Below are 17,895 nucleotides of genomic sequence, written 5' to 3'. Positions count from 1 at the left end.
GTAAGAGTTCCCAAACAGATTATAAATTTGGATAGTCAAAATACAACCTATTCGAAAGCCAGCCAGATCATTTGGATTAAGTAGGCATATTTTAAGACATGCAATCCTGATAGATCATGCCCTCCAAGCCAGATCCGTTTAAAGCTACAGTCTGAACTCTTCATAACAGCTGCATGTGTCAGGCTTTTGAAAAATTGCTACTCAGGCCACAGACTGAGTAGGCATGTTCGAGTCCCCATGTTATAATAAGCTGCTAACATTAGAAATGCCTGTGCTTCAGGCCAGATATCTCTTGAAACACTTTAATACTCTTTTCTTGGAATACGGAAGTTGAAAGCAGGCAGCCTAGTGGCAGAGAGAAATAAAGACAACAACTGCAAAACTGTGTTGTTTTTATTTTAAACATGCAAAATACAGTTCATGCATCTGCCATTTTGAAAAATTCTCTCAGTTCATAGCAGATTAAACCAAAGACATTTTGGCTATCGACTCTCAATAAATATTTCAAAATGCTTTACAGTGTAAAGATAAGAAATTTAGCAAAATTTCAACAAACCTGTATAAAAAACAGATACAGATAACTTTTTATCTCAAGGCAACATGCTGTAATGTAAAGAGTTCACTTTTTTTTTCTGGATTTTTTTTCTCATAAAAAGTTTTCAACAATACAACTGCTTAACAGATTTAAGCCTTTAGGCTACACATGCAAAAAAAATGGTTATTTTAGTTAAAAATCACCAAAACGTGCTATTTTTTGTTTCATTTTTAAGTACAGTAGTTGTAGACAGTAGCATTTTTCTTTTTTAATTTTGTAAAAGAGTGCAGGCAGGTTCATGGAGCTAGTGTCCTGGAAGACTCGTACTCTGACATACATTTTGGTTTTATCCCTTTGCCATTGTAATAGTCCACGACTTGGTTTGGAACTTCAGCCAAAACGCTTTTTGCTAGAGCAGCTGGGGATGCCTGCAGGAAATGGTAGAAAACAAAAGCATTAACCTGTCTCTCTGCTGGAAGTGCCATGGGTTTTAGAGGCATTGGTGCCATGAGATCAAGGTAGGAAGTATGGTACAGAAATGGAAGGCAAAAAAGACTCAAAGTGAGTGGCACTATTGCTGGAAACTCATTTTATGAGTCAGTTCGGGCATGTAGCTGTAGCTGCCTGAAAGTACACTAAAGCCAGAAGTGCTCTGCATGTTTTTCAGGTCCGTTTGGACTATTTTTAAGTTCAGGGTAGCTGAACTTCCCTGTGCTCTGGGAGAGCACCATATCGCAATGAAAAGGGCTGCAAAGACTTCATTCATCAGCACTCAGTGAGCAACCCTGCAGAGCTTCAAGTTGAATATGAAAGGACATCACTGGGAAAGGGAGGCCTTCACCACCATTCTGCTCTTCATGATCTGACATGCTGTTTCAATGGCTGGGGAAGTTTTTAATTCAATAAAAAGTACTTTGTTTTCATTGGCATTAAACCGCGGTCAAGAGAAAGCTTCAGTCCTAGGCTTTGTGGAGGCTTTAAAGCTCTTCCTGCAACCTCTCAATGGCGGGTGTCAACCAGACTTAAGAACTGATGACCCTGAAATGTAGAGATGGATATAGAGATGGCCACTGGCTTTCACCCCAGGCAGGGAGGAGGGCTACTCCTCAGTGCAATGAGAAACCATGCCCTCCATTGACAACACACAGTTGCTGCCTCACACCCTGACAATGCTTCATTTTAAGCAGTGGGGCCTGTGGCTGTTTTGTGGGCAACTGTTACCTGTGTGTGCTGCAGAGATTTTCCTGAATTCCCTGAATTCAGCAGTGACAAAACTGGACTCCTGTTCTCCCACGCAGCCCAATAGCACCCTCTTGCCCCGTGTTTTGGATTTGCTTGTTTCTAAGTATTTAGGTAGAGCTGATTCCAAGCCCCTGTGAGCCAGCCTGCCTGACCATGTTCCCTCTGAGCCCACCACAAAAATGCAGTAAAAATGCAAATGCTTAACCGTCAGTTTGAGAGGTTTAAACTAATGTGTTTACCTCCAGGTAGAGCACACATGGATCACACATGGCAGCTCAGACGATGCACGGGAACTCAACTGGTGTCTGGGTCGCATTTCTTCTGCACACCAAGTACTTTTTCCCACATTAATGAACACTTCCATCCTCACTGTCTGTTATACTGTCAGCCAGGTTTCAAAACTACCATGTCACAAAGTAGTTGTATTGACTGTTTATTGCCCTACTCTATTTCATGGGGTGGGATCCTTATCCTTTTAGAGTCTTAAAATTAGGCTTACAAAGGATGTAAATGGTAAACTATTCATAGGCAAGCTAATCCAGGGGTGCAGAAAGCCCCTGGGCTATTACAAATTCCAGTATCAAATCTTCTAATACTACAAATACAAAGATAATGCTAGCAAACCCAGAAACAAAACTATTTTTTTGTATTTTGGTATTTTGAGTCACATATGCAATTAGTAACAAATAAAATGAACCACTTTTTCGCTACTGTGACATTTATACCAAAATATTTGTGCAGGCAAAAAAGCCTGGAACATTTCTGCATGAACAAACTAGCAAAGCAGAGCCCGTGCTTTGTGTGACAGAGCGGGAGCTGTTCTCAGGTGTTACGCAGTAACAGAACCTATTTATTTTAATCCTTCAAAGGGAAATGCATGGTTTTCCACAGTTGTCCTGTTCTTGCCTAAACCTGTTTTCAGTGAAATCAGCAGAAAATACCCCTTAGAGTCAGGCAAATGGCTGATTTCTATGTTGCTATTGAGAATTACTGTTTTTTTTAATCTCCTTCCCAGTGTGCCAAAGCTGTATATACCTTAGACTGCCTCTGTGCCATCTTACCAAAAATACAACCTTACATAAAGAGTAAAAACGGGGAATGGGGGAAGCGTCCTGGGCCATTGCTGCACACACAAGCCCTAGCAATCAGGAAACTTCACTCTGCTCTATCTTTAAAAATGCTGGGCAGTAGCACTTGCCACCAGCTTCTCTGGATCACATGTAGTCCACATGTCTGAACATTGGACTGACATTCATCTCTCTGCATCATCCTCCCGTTGCCACTTCTCTCTCTTCTGATGCCACATCCATTCTTCCTGAGCGAAGGGTCAGCCCTTCAGAACAGGCTCTGCCAGGGCTCAGCTGCACAGCTGAACCACCACTACCTGAGGAGTCAACTGAGCTATGCACTCCATGCCCAGCGTGCATGCTAAGTAAATAGCCTTTCACTGAGGTTTAAGCTAACACATTTACTGTGCTCACAGGCTCACAATGTGTGGCCCCACACAGAGCTGACCTGGGGTAGCTGGCTTGACTCCGTGCTTCAGTCTGAACACGGGTAACTGTTGCTTCACTGAGTTTCGTCATGCTGGTGATGTCTGTCGGTCCTGGGGCTATTTCTAGCAGGGAGCATCCCACAACCAGTTTTTGGGGCAATTTCCTGTCTGATGATTTGGGCCACCTGCACCTTATGTACTTCTGTCGTGGTAAAGCACTCTCACTTCTAGACCAGATGGTGCAAAGCAGCATTTGTATAAGTAAGAATCAGACCCAGTAACTTCTGAGCTAAAAACCAGCCCCAGTTCAGCGGTGCTGCATAAGGGTTGCCTGCGTTGGGTTTTTAACATAGATGGTACATCAATGTTTTACTGTAACGTTTTCTCTGCCATTTAACTGCTCTGCTTGAAGAGCATCCTAGCAATAAACACCTGAAGATGAACAGTTCTCAACTGATGGCTAATACACTTCAGTTCGGCCAGCAGCAGGAAAATAATCCCCTATGATGATAATCGGTGTATATTACAAATGACTGCTGATTCAGTTCTATAGCTTCACCATGCTTAATCTTTAATTACAATGCATAGTGCAAAACATTGCTCCCTGCAGTGGTTAAGAGCTGTGCTCTCCACGATCATTTGTGATATATGTGTTATTAAGTCACAGTTGTTAGCCTTTATGATTAAATACAATGCACAGTGGAATACAATCTACCTGTGGCATCAGATTTGTGCACAGTAAATATATTATGCATCCTAAACGCAGAGAATTTCAGCTCTTAAAATATGCCTGTGAATGGCTCGAGACAGGTGATTTTCTTCAACTACATTTCAATGATTGTGAACATCACAGTTCTACAGTTTCAGGTGAAGGACACTTACATTGCTGGGGTGGTGAGCATTATAGAGAGAAGAAATTCACTTGGGTTCAAGGAAAATATTTTCCCTTTGTTTGTTATGTTCCCCTGCAGTGAACTGCATGTCATCCACTATACAATGGGACATTTTTTTAAGCAGTAATGATTACTTTGATTTTATCAAGCCTCTGCAACTACAGGATTTGCCAAGAATCACTACAATTATTATTATTTTCATAGCTTCAAAGATATTCCTTAAAGAAAGTAAAAAAGGTAAGATACTTTACTGAAGTACTCCTGATGCACTACATCATGCAGGAGATTAAACCCCTGTAATAAAGCTTTCTGTCTATATTGGGTCTTGAGCCAGTAAAATGTTGGAGTGGATGTGAGGTTTTAGGTATGTGAATAATTATAACTAATTGAAATGTGTTAAATGCCTATATGAGTGCTGTGCAGGATCAGAACCTTCTCTGAAGTCAAACTTATAAAATACAGGGGATTCACTCTGTAGGTTATTTTTACAACTTCCTTCTCCCTCCTTTCAATTTTCTCACAGGGGCAGCTTTTGGATAGATTATTTTTGATCTCTTTGGATAGATATGAGATTTTGAGTTCCAGGCTGACCTGAGAATTGAAGTAATGAAAAAAAATATTGTTTGGGATGACTCCAAATGAATTTTGGTTTACTGTTCCAGCAAAACAAAAAGTAATTGCTCTCAAATAACATTTTCTTCCCTCCTCCCGTCAGTAGTAGAGGTAATACAGATTTAGGCATAAATAAATACTTGATTTATCAGAAAAACCTATAAACCTTATACAACTTGATTTGTAGTCTTTCTGAAAAGGTCCTTCAACATTTTTTTTCTGCTTAATAGTTGAGCGACCTAAATACCAAAGCTAAACACAAGGTACATTGACAAAAGGGATGTGGTTTTTGACTAAATATTTTTTACTTAAAGCTGTCAAATGTAATACGCTGATTTATGGTAACTCTTGTGTTTGATCAGAACTGATCTGACAAAAATCACCCAAATGTGTTAAATCCGCATTTCTCTGTGGGGAAAAATAAGTTTGAATCAAAACATTACACTCATTTCTCCCATGAAAAATTATTTCACTAGTTGATGCAAAAGGCATGGTCTTTTTTTTGTGCTGAGGCTAAGTAAGCAAGATAGCTGTGAATGTCACTTTGTTAAGAGAGAGACATTGTTTGAGATATGACAATAAAGAAATTCAGCCAGAAGTGGCTATTGATACGGGCACTCATCCATTACACTGACATTTGTTGAAATGCTGAAAGATCACAATAAACAGACTAAATATCAAGTTGTATAAGATATATTGACTTTTTTGATGCAGCAAATACAATTATCTATCTCTATGTCTGTATTATCTCTGCCACTGAGAGACAGGGGGAGAAAAATATCACTATTTAACAAGAGCAATAAATTTTTAAGGTTGCTATCCTCTCCCAGTACTGGGGAAGTTAATCTAAAACAGCTAAAAATAATACATGCTTGTCATTTGACCAATGCTAGCGATTAAAATCACACATAAACTCACTCACAAGTAACACCAGAGGCACAATATATTCAGTGCCCAGAACTGCAACTGTCAGCGTTAATCTATTCAATCAAGGATGATTTCAACTTTGTTAAAAAATCACAAAATGAAACTAAAAATAACAAGTGCAGCTGGCTTTGCCAGTTCCTTGCAGAAACAGGTTTTTAACTAATTGAAAGTAGGTCTAGCACTAGCCCATAAATAACTTGCCTCTTGACACTTTTACAATAGACTACAGTGCAGCACTATGCACTTGTGATTCTCTGATGAGGAGAATCACAAGCTATGAGCAGGTCGTGCTCATACTTTGTTGCAGCAGATAGGTGACTGAGTGGCACTGTCAGCATAGAAATGTATGTATCTACAATTCAGTGGCAAATCTGCAGTTATTTGGCATGGTGTCACCAAACTAATAACTCAGGGGGAGTTCACGTCCTGTGAGGATCCATTGTTTACATAAAGGTAGAGGGAAAAGAGGAACAAGTTTGTTTCTCTTACTCCTCAGTAGCGTTTGTGAAAGTAAGAAGTGTGTCTAGATCTAAGACAGACAAATATGGCAAAATTGTATTTTGAAGTGAGAAAAAAAGAACAACTCTTGAGAAGAGGGAAATAAAATGAAGGTATTTTGGAAGTAGCAAACAGAAAAAAGAAATCTCCTGTGGTAACAAAAAGCCTAGAAAAACTAAAGAAATGTAAGCACTGCAACCCATATGCAGACCAAAACCAACCCAGAGTTGAAAACTTCTGTGTGACATATCCAGATCCAAGGCTCACTAGCGTATGGGAGTGGATTGGAAAGGGCAATCTCATGAGGAGAATGAGTCAGTTACACTGTGGGGTAAAGAAATTTTCAAATCAAATACTGAGGATATGCTTCCTAGACACCAAGGTGAGCAAAAAAGCAGTCTGGAGAACCACTTCAATATAACAGAAGGAATGAGGGGAAGGAAGGGAGATGGAAAAACAGAGAGAAAGCAATGTGATCAGCATTGCTGCGGAACACAGTGGCCATTCCATGCCTCCATATGGAGGAAAAGGGCCCTGAAAAACCTGGCTGTGTGTGGGAAAGCTCCTTCTGTGGGCGAACACAGTCTCTACCCAGCTGCCGAAAAAGTCCCTGGGACAGATGCTGCAATGTAGGGCAGGTGACTGGGGAGAAAAGTACATAGCCAAGGCATTATTTCAAGTTTGGCAATTTAACGCTGGGTCTGTCCCTTCCTCTCCTACAGAGTGTCCCCTACACCACACTGGGCTCAGACAGGAACAGCTGGCTGAAGCTCTTAGTACCACCACTTTCTTGGTTGTGTTCTTGTACAGAATTTAGGGAAAGGGTTTGGAGGCAACCAGGATGCTGTGGGTGGATAGTCCTGCCTTTGAGAACTCAGGGACCTAAATTTCAATAAGGAAACAGACTCCCGGGGAACACTGTGAGTACAAATTCACAGCCATTTCAGCTGCCTGTGGAAATGAAGGGGTGGAAAGCAGAATTCAGTAGTTCTAATAGAACAGATGCAAAGAGAATAGAAGAGAGACACCAGGAAAAATAAGTCAGGAGGGGCAACCAAACTAAAATCAGGGAGAAAGTGGAACTAGACTGGCACCACAAGAAGCACATGGATTCTGCCCCATCTTTTCCTTCCCCTCCCTCACCATCTCACTAATGAAGCACATTTCATTCTGTACTCCTTTTTCTCTCAGTTTCTGACACAATAATGCCATAGAATTACTGAACACTTCATGCCCATACAAAGTTAGGCCCAGCCCCAGGGACTGTTCCCTATATGTTACATACATTCAGCCTTCTGCAGAATGGATGGAAAAGTCAGCTTACATGTTTGAAGTTCCTAAATGGCACAAACTGGACAATATCTCGAAGCACAGGCTCGCCCTTGGGAGACCTCAGGATCCCATCATCACCATCCAGCATCTGCATGTCACTAAAATCGGCGTTCCCCACCCCGACGATGATGACTGACATGGGAAGGTGAGAGGCATGGACAATGGCCTCTCTGGTGTCAGCCATGTCTGTGATGACGCCGTCCGTCAGAATCAGCAAGATGAAATATTGCTGAAGTTGTTGAACAAGAATTGAAAAATTATATCATTAGTTAATCTTCCAAAGCTGCTTGCCCTTTTCCAGTATAAAAGTGCTTCTGGTAACTCACTCATGGACTTTTTAAAATAGTGACTCAAAGGTTAAGTGTGTTTCCCATCCAAACCTCCTCAGCTACTAATTTGTCCTCTTCTGGAGTTTAGCTCTAGTTCAGGTAATTTCCAGGAGCTGGAGGGAGCCAAGGCATGCACAGTGTAGAAAAGGGGGTTTCTAGCTGCTAGGGCTGGGAGAGTCAGGACTTTGGCTGGGAAGTCTGGAATAGTCCTGAGATCCTCACTAGCCCTATTTTCCATCTGCTGCACAATCACTTCTGCTGACAGTTTCCAATTACATTTTTTTTCCCTTTGGGAACCAGTGGGAGGCAGGAAGGAACGGGGTATTGAAGCGTTACAAGCCTGTAGCAGAGCTGTCAGGGAGGTTATGACAGCACTTTGCAGAGGAGCTTTGCTAACAGGCAAGTGGGATGGGTGCAGCCATCTGCAAACTGGAGGGTGATCCAGTGGTGCCTGTAGGAGAAGCACCACACCATGGCAGGTCTACTGAATTCTGCAGAGTAATGGGGTCCCTGAGGAGAGCAAGGGCATGCGCAGGGAGGAATATGTCCATTTTCAAACACTTCATAAAGAGCCCTGAAGAGAGATTTTCTCATTCTCTAGAGGAGAGCAAGCAATTTTGTGTGCTTGTCATTTCTTTCCCCAAACTCCCAAGTCCACTGGACTGGGATCATGGGCTATGACATCTTCACTTAGTAGTGGGGAAGAGTGACTCTCACTTGGATCCTTTATGAACTGTTAGGCAGCTGGAGTCATTTAACAAATGTGCATCAATAGGAAAAATGAACAGGTCACAGAATTTGGTCACTCTGCACAGGCAATACCAACACACAAAACATCATTAAGGTTTATGTATACACAGCTATATAAACTCACACAGTGTTCTGTTCATTACCTCCTGCCATGAATAAAACAAAACATGCAGGGAGAAAACTTTATCTTGAAGACTCATGCTATAAATTAATTTCTTTTTCAAACAGAAAGAGGGGAAGCTTAGGTCTGGAAGAATGAAGCAACTTATTCAATATGACATACTTGTTCAGAGGCAGCACTGGGAACAGAGTGAGCCACCTCAGGATTAGGTGGGTATGGAAATTAAAACATAGCAATTCCCCATTTTAGGACTGGGACCCTAAATAGTATCAAGATCCTGGAAACAGCAGTGGAGTGACAATCACAAGCCCAGACTCATGAACAGAAATATTTGGGAACTGCTGCCTTAATAGGACTTAAAAAAAGGCTCAGCACATGAAGAAAGCTTAGAGAAAGCTCCAGGCCTGGTGATGAGATACATGCCAATGCACAGCTCTATTCTGTTCCTATACATAGTCATTTCTCTTGCTGCAGTATACAAGCCCTCTCTTACATCCTTGACTCCAACAGCACTGCCCTTGTAAATGTTTCAGACCTCCTCGCTCATGTACTTTCTCCAATTCTCTCATTCTCCCTTTCTCCCATTCTGTTTGGAAGGCAGGAGAAAAATAAGCCTAATCCATTTCAAAGATGTACATTTAAAACACCATCTATGCTTAAGCCTTTTAGCCCAAGAATCTGTCATGGATTTTGTATCAGATGCAGGCTAACAGACTTGTCTCCTGATTTCTAAAAGGCACATAATACTCCATGTCAGTCATAGCAAATTGAAAACTCTATCACTGTAGTTTTCAAAGGAATGGTTGTAAAAATCCCCTAGTTGAACAAAAATGTTTTAGTACAGCCTCTGCAGGAGACTTGAAATGGGGTAATCTGTAGGGAATAATCTGAACTCATCTCCTTGTATGATCAACACTTTCAGGGCTTGGCCCCTACATTTCTGTAACCTTAGTGGTGCCATTTATGTTTCCACAGTGAAGAACTGGGTGTGTTACAGTAAAATAGCTCTAAAAGCAGGAAACAGAACAGTGAGGGAAGAGTTTAAAATTGCGGCTATTGAAGCTGTAAAGGCTAGATACACTGCTCCAGCTGACACAGACTCAAGCTGCCCTCTGTGAAGGCAGTTAGAGAAAACTGTGAAGGCATGACTCCCACACATGAAAAGTCCTTGTTTTGATGGTCTACAAGAGATATACATCATAAGACAAGAAAAAAGCCGAACACAGCATTATGCCCTTACCGAGGCCTCCTTGGTGTTGGTCTCCTCTGATGCTGATTTTGCCACCTTCTGGATGATGGGAGCAATGTTTGTCGGCCCATACAGCTGCAGCTTGGGCAGGCAGCTCTGATAAGCCTCCACAACACCTTGTATTCCTGGCATGAAAAGCCACACAAAAGGCAAATAAATGTGGTACATCACCAATATTGTGCTTGTTCAAAATGTAAATAAAAGGCAGGTTCTTAATGAATAAATTCAAAATATCACACGATTAGCAAGGACTAACAACTTCAGATAATTTCTGAGCAGCTGTCTCTAGCTGCCTTGAATCTAGTCCGTAATATATAATTCATTATACCATGCTTCTCCCTCCCAGCAGCTTTTAATGTCTGTTTTCTAGGTATGAGCTTGCAATGCCATAGCTCCCATCCTTCTCAGTTCAAGGTGTAAGTGATCACTTCCTGATCACCAGCTAAGATTCATGCTAAAAGGGCAGGCACAAATTAAAAACACTTCAACACTTCTCTCTCCTCCTCTTCAGATAAATATTTTTATCTGTTTATCATGGTAGTTACCAACAAGTTTGCCCTTTGTACTTACAACCTAGAGCTGTCAAGGAATTCAAACATCTTTTCAAATACCTGACTCCCCTGTGCTAAGAAAATCATTTTTAAGAGTGAATTTGCATAATTGCTCACAGATTGAATTCGACTATGACCAAAAAGCCGTGAAATCTTGGAAGAAACAGCCGGATGCTTTGCAGTCTACAGAAAAATGAGCTTTAGTCAGGAAGTTTTTATGGAGAACTAGCTATTTTTGGCTTTTTCATTTCAGGATATATAGCCAGACCAGGGAGAACAGACTTCTGCTGACACACTTGACAGATCACAGAATGGAAATTGGTGTTTTCAATCATTGAGAAGAAGGATTTCTTGAAGTGGTGCACGTTAGCCTCCACATTCAGAACTCCCAGCTTACCAGACCTAAAGGATTAGAGGTCTCAAGTTGGAAAGAAAGTGATAGACTGAAGATCTTTGTAAAGGATGCTGAAGAATGAAATTACTTCAATAAGATCCTAAGCCAGTTTCAGTTTGCACTAAGACTAGCTCACTCATGAGATTTTACTCAACCATGTTTACTGGATATATGGGTGCAGACCAGTTACTAACAAATCACAGGGAGTTGTAATTGCTTTACAACAATACACCTGAATGTCCTGCGAAAAAATGGTGGAGAATGCAGTCTTCTCTCTTTATAGATAGCTACAAACATATTTTTCCATTGCAGCGCTCACAGACAAAAGAACACGCTCCAATTATAGCTGTGATTGGCTAAAATGTAAAGTAATGTTACAAAATTTCCCTTGGTAATTCCAGTGGCTAAATTACATATTGCAAAACTGACCTTTTGTTAACTCCCAATTTTAAACCTGCTAAGGATTTCATTACATATACTTACTGATCTTGCATGAAAGCCTCATAAATCTTCCCTGAGATGATGACAAGATACACTGTAGTTTTTTTCGTATGCATTAAAATAGTAGAAGATAAACCTCACTCCCTGCATTCCACACAAATTTAGTGTGGTTCATGTCAGAAAGTTGCTTTCATCTTAGAAAGAAACATGTTCTAGAAACATAATTTCTTGTTTGTTATCTCAGATTAATATCTTTTAGAAGTATCTACTGTCCTTATATATCCAAATCCAACAGAATATGTGAGTGGCTTACTTTGTAGCTTACTTTTCTTGGACTCCTTTATTTTAGGGAGAGCCAATGTGCATTTTTCTTCACAATTCAACTCTTTACATTTTCAATTGGAATCCAATTTCAATAGCTCTTATGAAATACACTGTATGCATATATATATGGGTTTAAGATGCATGTAGAGTACATGCATGTGTAGAAGAAGCATTCATTCAGATTAGAGGTTGTCACTTTCTTTCTCAGACAATAAAGACTAAATATTAAGTATAAGACTATAAATATATGTACTATAAATATAAGGCTATAAATACTAACATTTTCAAGAGTGGAAATGGTAACAAGGGAGGAAACGTGAGGATATCTGTGTTTTATGAATTCCAGTGATCTTCATATCAATACACAGTCCTTATTCAATGTAGAGTGATGCTTCACACTACCTTGTGCCAGCGAAAGCTCACTACTTCCACAAAGAAAGGGATTTCATTCCTCAAAAGCAAATTAGACACATACTTTTTATATTGGATCCAATCTCTGTTTCTTGGTTTAAAGCAAGATACTCTTCAGCAATTTTCCTTTGTTTTCTGTCAAGTATGCTAAATATTACAAGGAAAAATAGTGTTGTCACTAAGCACTTTATCTCCCTAGCACTCTTGCATCCTCTCTCTGCATGACATGCTGGTGTTACTGCTCCCCGTGTCACCTAATACAGTGAGAGCATCTAGAAAACATCACAGAAGAATTGGCGGTAGGAACTAATCAAGTGTCCATGACAGGCAAGTGATAAGCAAGCTGCAGCAGATGATTAAACAACATGTTTTCTGGTCTGTCTCCTTTTCTTGCTTTCATCCAGATAGATATTATTTTAAAAGGGATCATTTAGGACAAAGAAGTGCTTTTTATATCTCATAGATGCATGTGCGAATCCTGCAAAATTTCTTCCCTGGCCTTCTTTTGTGCTGCAACCATCTTTTTATGTCTTCTTAGCCCTAAAACTCCTTTTAGGTGATGGGTTAACTTATCAGATAACTGAGTCTTATGCAAAGAGCCAAGTAAAGTTTAAATACATAACAAATATTAAGTGGCATACGCCAAGGCAAGGCTCATAGAGCAGCTCCTTTTTTTTTAACCTCCTCTCATTTCCATTGTTACATTTTATTTTGCATACATAGTATTGTCTGGATAGTAAGTTCTTTACTTGCAGAACGTTTGTCTGTCCAACCTCTGACCTGCTGCTGGCACTACACAGATGTGACAGCCTTTTCAATCGATACAAATCATTATATAACAATGTCAGTGTGATAGAAGAATTAGCCTTGGACTCAAAAGAGGCAGCAAAGGGAGGATAAAAAAAATGTTCTTTGCATGGACTGTTAGAGCTTTTTTCTGAGGTACACGGAAGGTCACAAATGTCCTGCATTTAGACTAGGAAACGAAGCTGTATTTGAACACTACATGCATAAATATGTTATCACTTAATGCTGACCATTGTTAACTGAGACGTTTTAAACAGATCAGGCCCTGTGTAAATACCAATGTGTCTGTGTTCAGAAGCAGGCAAGCTAACACATTTTAAAATACAATGGTCCCAACAACATTCTGAGGTCTGTTTTGCTTCCCCACCTCATCCCCGCACCCTCAGCATGACTAAAATCTCAACTTCAAGCTGGCTTACAAGCTTACAGGCACTTCTAGATGCATACATGTAATTTCTGCTTCTTTTAACATCTTAAAAACAATGTAAAAAGCTGTGTGAACACACCAAGCAGCTGTAGGACTTATGCCCAATTCCATTTCAAGCATATGACCTGCAGAGGCTGGTGCAGTCCACCAATCCAAGCACAACAACAAAGCAGGAATGCCCACTGAACCAAAAACATGAGGTCTTGCATTTAAGATACATGAACTCTGAATTCTTTTAATGTCTCTTTCCCTTGAATTGCTTGTCCTCTCTTCTTTTCCTCACTTTATTTCTTGGCATCTTAATTCTCATCCTGAATATATCCCATTGACCATGCCTGAGAGAAAGCCACTAATAAGCCTGAGAAGGGCTGAAAGAAGCAGCTAGAAAATTTGAACAGGAAAAGCATTTTGAAACACCCATTTCAGTGTTTGGATGGTAGCAGAAGGATAAGGGAGAATTACAGCCTGTGGATTTTAGGCAGCAATGATCATCTGACCAAGACTCTCAACTAAGTGTTAGTCTGGGATTACTTGTTAGGCTGTTTAGAGATTATTGTCCTGTTATTCTCTTTTACAAAATGTGTGAATTGTGGCAGAAGATTCTAGAAAGACAGCATCAGTCACTGCAGACCTCACTTACAACTACAAGACATACAGCAGCTTCTGCTACATAAATCTGGTGTCCGACTATCGAGGATTAGTGATTGTTGCTAGAACACACCAATATTTTACACTGTATTAAAACAGCCTCCTGCTGCATTTGCTGTCATGAAAGCATGCTTCCTTCTACGACAGTAGTCTACTGTAGCCTACTAGTAGGCTACTGTTGTTATAGGTCTGGCCAAGGAACTGGCTCTAAACTGAGGGAATCTTTGATCACTGAGGTTCACAGCCTGCTTTTGCATGTCCTGCCCTTCTTAGCTGCACAACCTATGGTGTTGATGTAGCTGAAGATCTGGAACGAATCTAGAAGACATGGCTTTAGTTTTCAGAAATGCTAGTGATTTGGGGAAGTGCAAGTGCTGAATGTCCAACGTGGTGTACTTTCAAAGGGACCTATTTTTCAGGAAATTAATGTGTGACACTTTCTAAGGTTTCTAAAGATAAGCCCGATAGCTTGGAGCCTGTCACGTTTTGAAAATCCTGGCTGTGTTCTTTAAAAAACATTTTCAATAATACTCAGGGAATACAATAAAAAATGCAAGCACATTTTGCACACAGAAGAAATATCGCAGTCTGTCCTAATGTGAGCATTACCTGCACATTCTGGGTTGTCTTCATTGAAATTGATTGCAAAATCATGAGAGACCTGCAGATAAATGGAAAGAAGAGAAGAAGACTGTAGTCAGAAAAATTATTCCAAGAGGACTTGCAGTTAAACACCCTTTACATTCTTTCTGTGTTAAACCAGAGATCTTGCAAGCTTTCAGCTATTAAGTGTGAAATACAGTCCCAGCTGGAAGTCCCAACAGAAACAAAGTAACAAAACTGGAATCAAACCTGTCAACAACAACAACAAACCCAAGGAAAATAGCACAAAGAAAAAATACCCAAGTACATAAGAAATCCCATAAATACGGTGTCAGGATTGGGCTATCCGTGCCAGGCACAGAAGAGGGATCTATTGCTGAGAAGATTTAAATGCCAGCTCTCCCTTGCTCAGCACCTCAGCTTGCAGCAGAGAGAAAGCAGGTTGCGATTCAGCAGGGACAGCAGAGGCTCAGCCCCCTTCTGAATCCTGCACTCGCAGGTGTGAACAGTTCCTCATCTGAAGGCCATGGGAGTACTGGGAAAATAATTTATTCTCCAAAGAGGTCAAGGAAGTCACTTAACCCACTGTGAAATAATAATCTAAGAAATATAAGGGACCTAAGCTGGTTAAGAAGGAAGATTAGGCTGGGGGGGAAATTAAGCAGAACCCCCCCTGAAAACGCTTGTTTTTCCTCAAATTTAGTGAATATCCCAGCCTCTCTCTCGAAATCCGTCTGTAATAAAATACTACAGAGCTATTTTCTAAAAGAAATTACTGTGAATACAAAGAAGTTTCTGATTTTCTAATAAAACAATGTATTGTATCTTCAGTGGCTTGGGAAAATAATACGAGACTTCTGTATGCACAAATAATGCAAGGCAATGTAAGTCTCAGGTTCCAGGCTTCCTCTGTCTGTCTGTCTGTCACTTAGAGATCTGCATTCACAGTACGAATCTGTTGGGACTGAAACTTCCTTCACATGCTCTTTTCCGGTTTTAAGGTTTGTTCTTGCCTGCATTTTTTTCCAGATTCTTTTTTGCTCCTTTCTTTGATCACTGATAAGGCTTGATTCCTTTTACTCTCTTCAGCTCTGAAGCTCAGTCTCTTAATTCTCTTGTTTGTCTTAAACTGTCTTGAATGAAGCCCAACTTCTGTCTTGCAATGCACAGTGTATGTATATATATTTTTTTTTTGGTTTGCAAAAAGTGGATATGGCTGAGACTTAAGCAGGCGATTTGCACAATTTAAAGTTGAACTCAGGTATATCATTCCAGATTCATGAAGGCATTTATATAGCTAACTCCAATTACACACATTTGAGACTTTATAGATCTCTGTAGGACCTTCAGAAGTACCAACAGTCCTAGTCATATGAAAAGCAACCTGTTTACTCCCTGTAAAATGGAACCTGGATTATTTGCAGAAAGAGATTTATTTGTTGGATGTTGCTGTTTTATTTGCTAGTTTAGACAACTTCACAGCACAGTATGGAAACTGGTCTATGACTAAGAGACCCATAGATCAAATACGTGATTACAGAGAAGCTCCTGTAAAAGCGAAGTGGTGTAAGTTGGCTAATTACTGCCAAAGAGAGTTTCTCATACAGAAATCGAATTTCCCCATCATATGCTGGCCGTGCTCACCAGTGATGCCTACCACTACTTATTAAGAGGTTAAATAAAGCAGGACTTCTACCATGATGGGAAAGGACTGAAGGAAAAACTCACTGAAGAGTCTGCAGCCACCTCAGCCCAGCCAGGAATTTGGTATGTCTACACCAAGCATCAGTTGCCTCTTACAGAGGGTTTTACATGGGCCCTTCAGGCTACCCTACTTGGCCATGGAAGATAATGCAGAAAGTCACTACCTGTGTTCCTCACTGAGCAGGCACAGAAGAGCAGGGCTGTCAGATATGCTTCCGAGGTGCTCCAGAGCCCTTCTGTCCGGCTGGTCCGTGTGTCTCTTGGCACACTTTGCCCAGCTGCTATCTGCCAGTCTCATGACCAGCTGCAGGCCAAAGGTAATTGCAGTTGTCAAGAACAGTTATCACTCACTGATGATTTTTTTGTTGTTCAATAGCCTTTCTTCTTCCTTTAGGCTTTCTGTATGTTGTATTAACTGCATCTCAAGAGCAAGAAGTATGGTGATGCATGTTTATGTATTGCAGGCTGATTCTTCCAACACTGTGCCTCTTCTGTGATTTTATTTCTTTATTCCAAATGCATTTGAAATTATAGCTAAAGGAGTATCACAATTCTTTTCCAGAGCTACAGAATTTTAATCTCACATGCAAGCATGGGCTGGATGCTTTTGTTGCTATACCTCTTTCAGGATCACACTATTAAAACAGTTTATCTGGTTCAGAGCTATGGCACCCAGGCTATTATTTAAGAAAAATGTAGACAATGGTTCAGGCCAATAAGGAAAGCCCAAGTCTAGTAAGTGTGCACTATGATCCAAAAAATAATACTGTCTGAGCAACGGCTGCTATCCTCCCAAAGCAAGTGGCCCTCATACATTGTCATCCTGATTCACTAAGAACAGTGTTAAAATGTATGCTGAAGGCAGGAGCGGAAACACAATGAATGTGCAGAAGTATTGGGTTGTTTCCCGTGCTCTCTGAACAATATATCATAATTTAAACAAAATTTAAGTACAGTGTGAAGGAGAGAAGTTCTTTGAGCTGCTCAGTGATGGTTCACAAACAGGAAATCATCACCCAAAGCAAGTCAACAGCAGGTATTTTTAAAGCAGAGTTTCTCCAAATGCTCAGAACTCATTCCCCCCTCAGGTAAGTAAAACCAGCTGCACTTCAATCTACCCGTGCTGTCTCCCCTGTGGTGGCCAAAATTCAAGAGGGTCCAGACCAGCAGAGACTTCAGGCACATGACATGTACTGATGGCCTTACTGAACTTGGGTCGCTACCTGACAGGACTCCATGTAAAGCCCACCCGTGTCAAAAGATGGTTTGGCTCAAACATTCAATGCTTTTGTTTTCAAAACAGTGCAGGGTAATGAGCCACCCTCCTTTTTTTTTTTTTTTAAATTAAACATGCAAGGGCTTTTGTGACTGAAAAGCAAACCATGCTGATGACAGAGGACCAGAAGCTGGTATACTAAACGGCATCTTTCTGGTATTGAATGACACAGCCCTCATGCACTCCCAGAACTGATAAACTAATTGGGAAAAGGAGGCAAAAGTGTGAACATCTAAGATGCTGAAGACTGGGAAATCCTCTGGGGAAACAAGACGACACTTGGCTGTTCAGAAGCAAGCATGTTTATATAATCTACTACGGTGGTT

At 40.6% G+C, this 17,895-nt stretch overlaps 1 protein-coding gene across 4 annotated transcripts in view; it reads right to left on the bottom strand.

Moving 5' to 3' along the window:
- Positions 1–375: 375 nt before the first annotated feature.
- Positions 376–17,895, bottom strand: part of CPNE4 (copine 4) — a 249,061-nt gene continuing 231,541 nt past the window's right edge. For 3 of the 4 annotated variants that reach the window (XM_052795212.1, XM_052795187.1, XM_052795207.1), the window contains 4 exons: positions 14,596–14,647; positions 9,975–10,108; positions 7,527–7,763; positions 376–963 (listed from right to left, as the gene is read on the bottom strand). In XM_052795212.1, the coding sequence (XP_052651172.1) occupies positions 832–963; positions 7,527–7,763; positions 9,975–10,108; positions 14,596–14,647 (555 nt within the window). In that variant the 3' untranslated portion in view covers positions 376–831. The remainder of the gene's footprint in view (positions 964–7,526; positions 7,764–9,974; positions 10,109–14,595; positions 14,648–17,895) is intronic. The other variant, XM_052795197.1, reaches the window with a different exon arrangement.

Source organism: Harpia harpyja, chromosome 1 (assembly GCF_026419915.1).
Source record: "Harpia harpyja isolate bHarHar1 chromosome 1, bHarHar1 primary haplotype, whole genome shotgun sequence".
Taxonomy (NCBI): domain Eukaryota; kingdom Metazoa; phylum Chordata; class Aves; order Accipitriformes; family Accipitridae; genus Harpia; species Harpia harpyja.
Note: the sequence above shows the minus strand (reverse complement) of the source record. Positions and strands in the feature narration are given on the sequence as shown.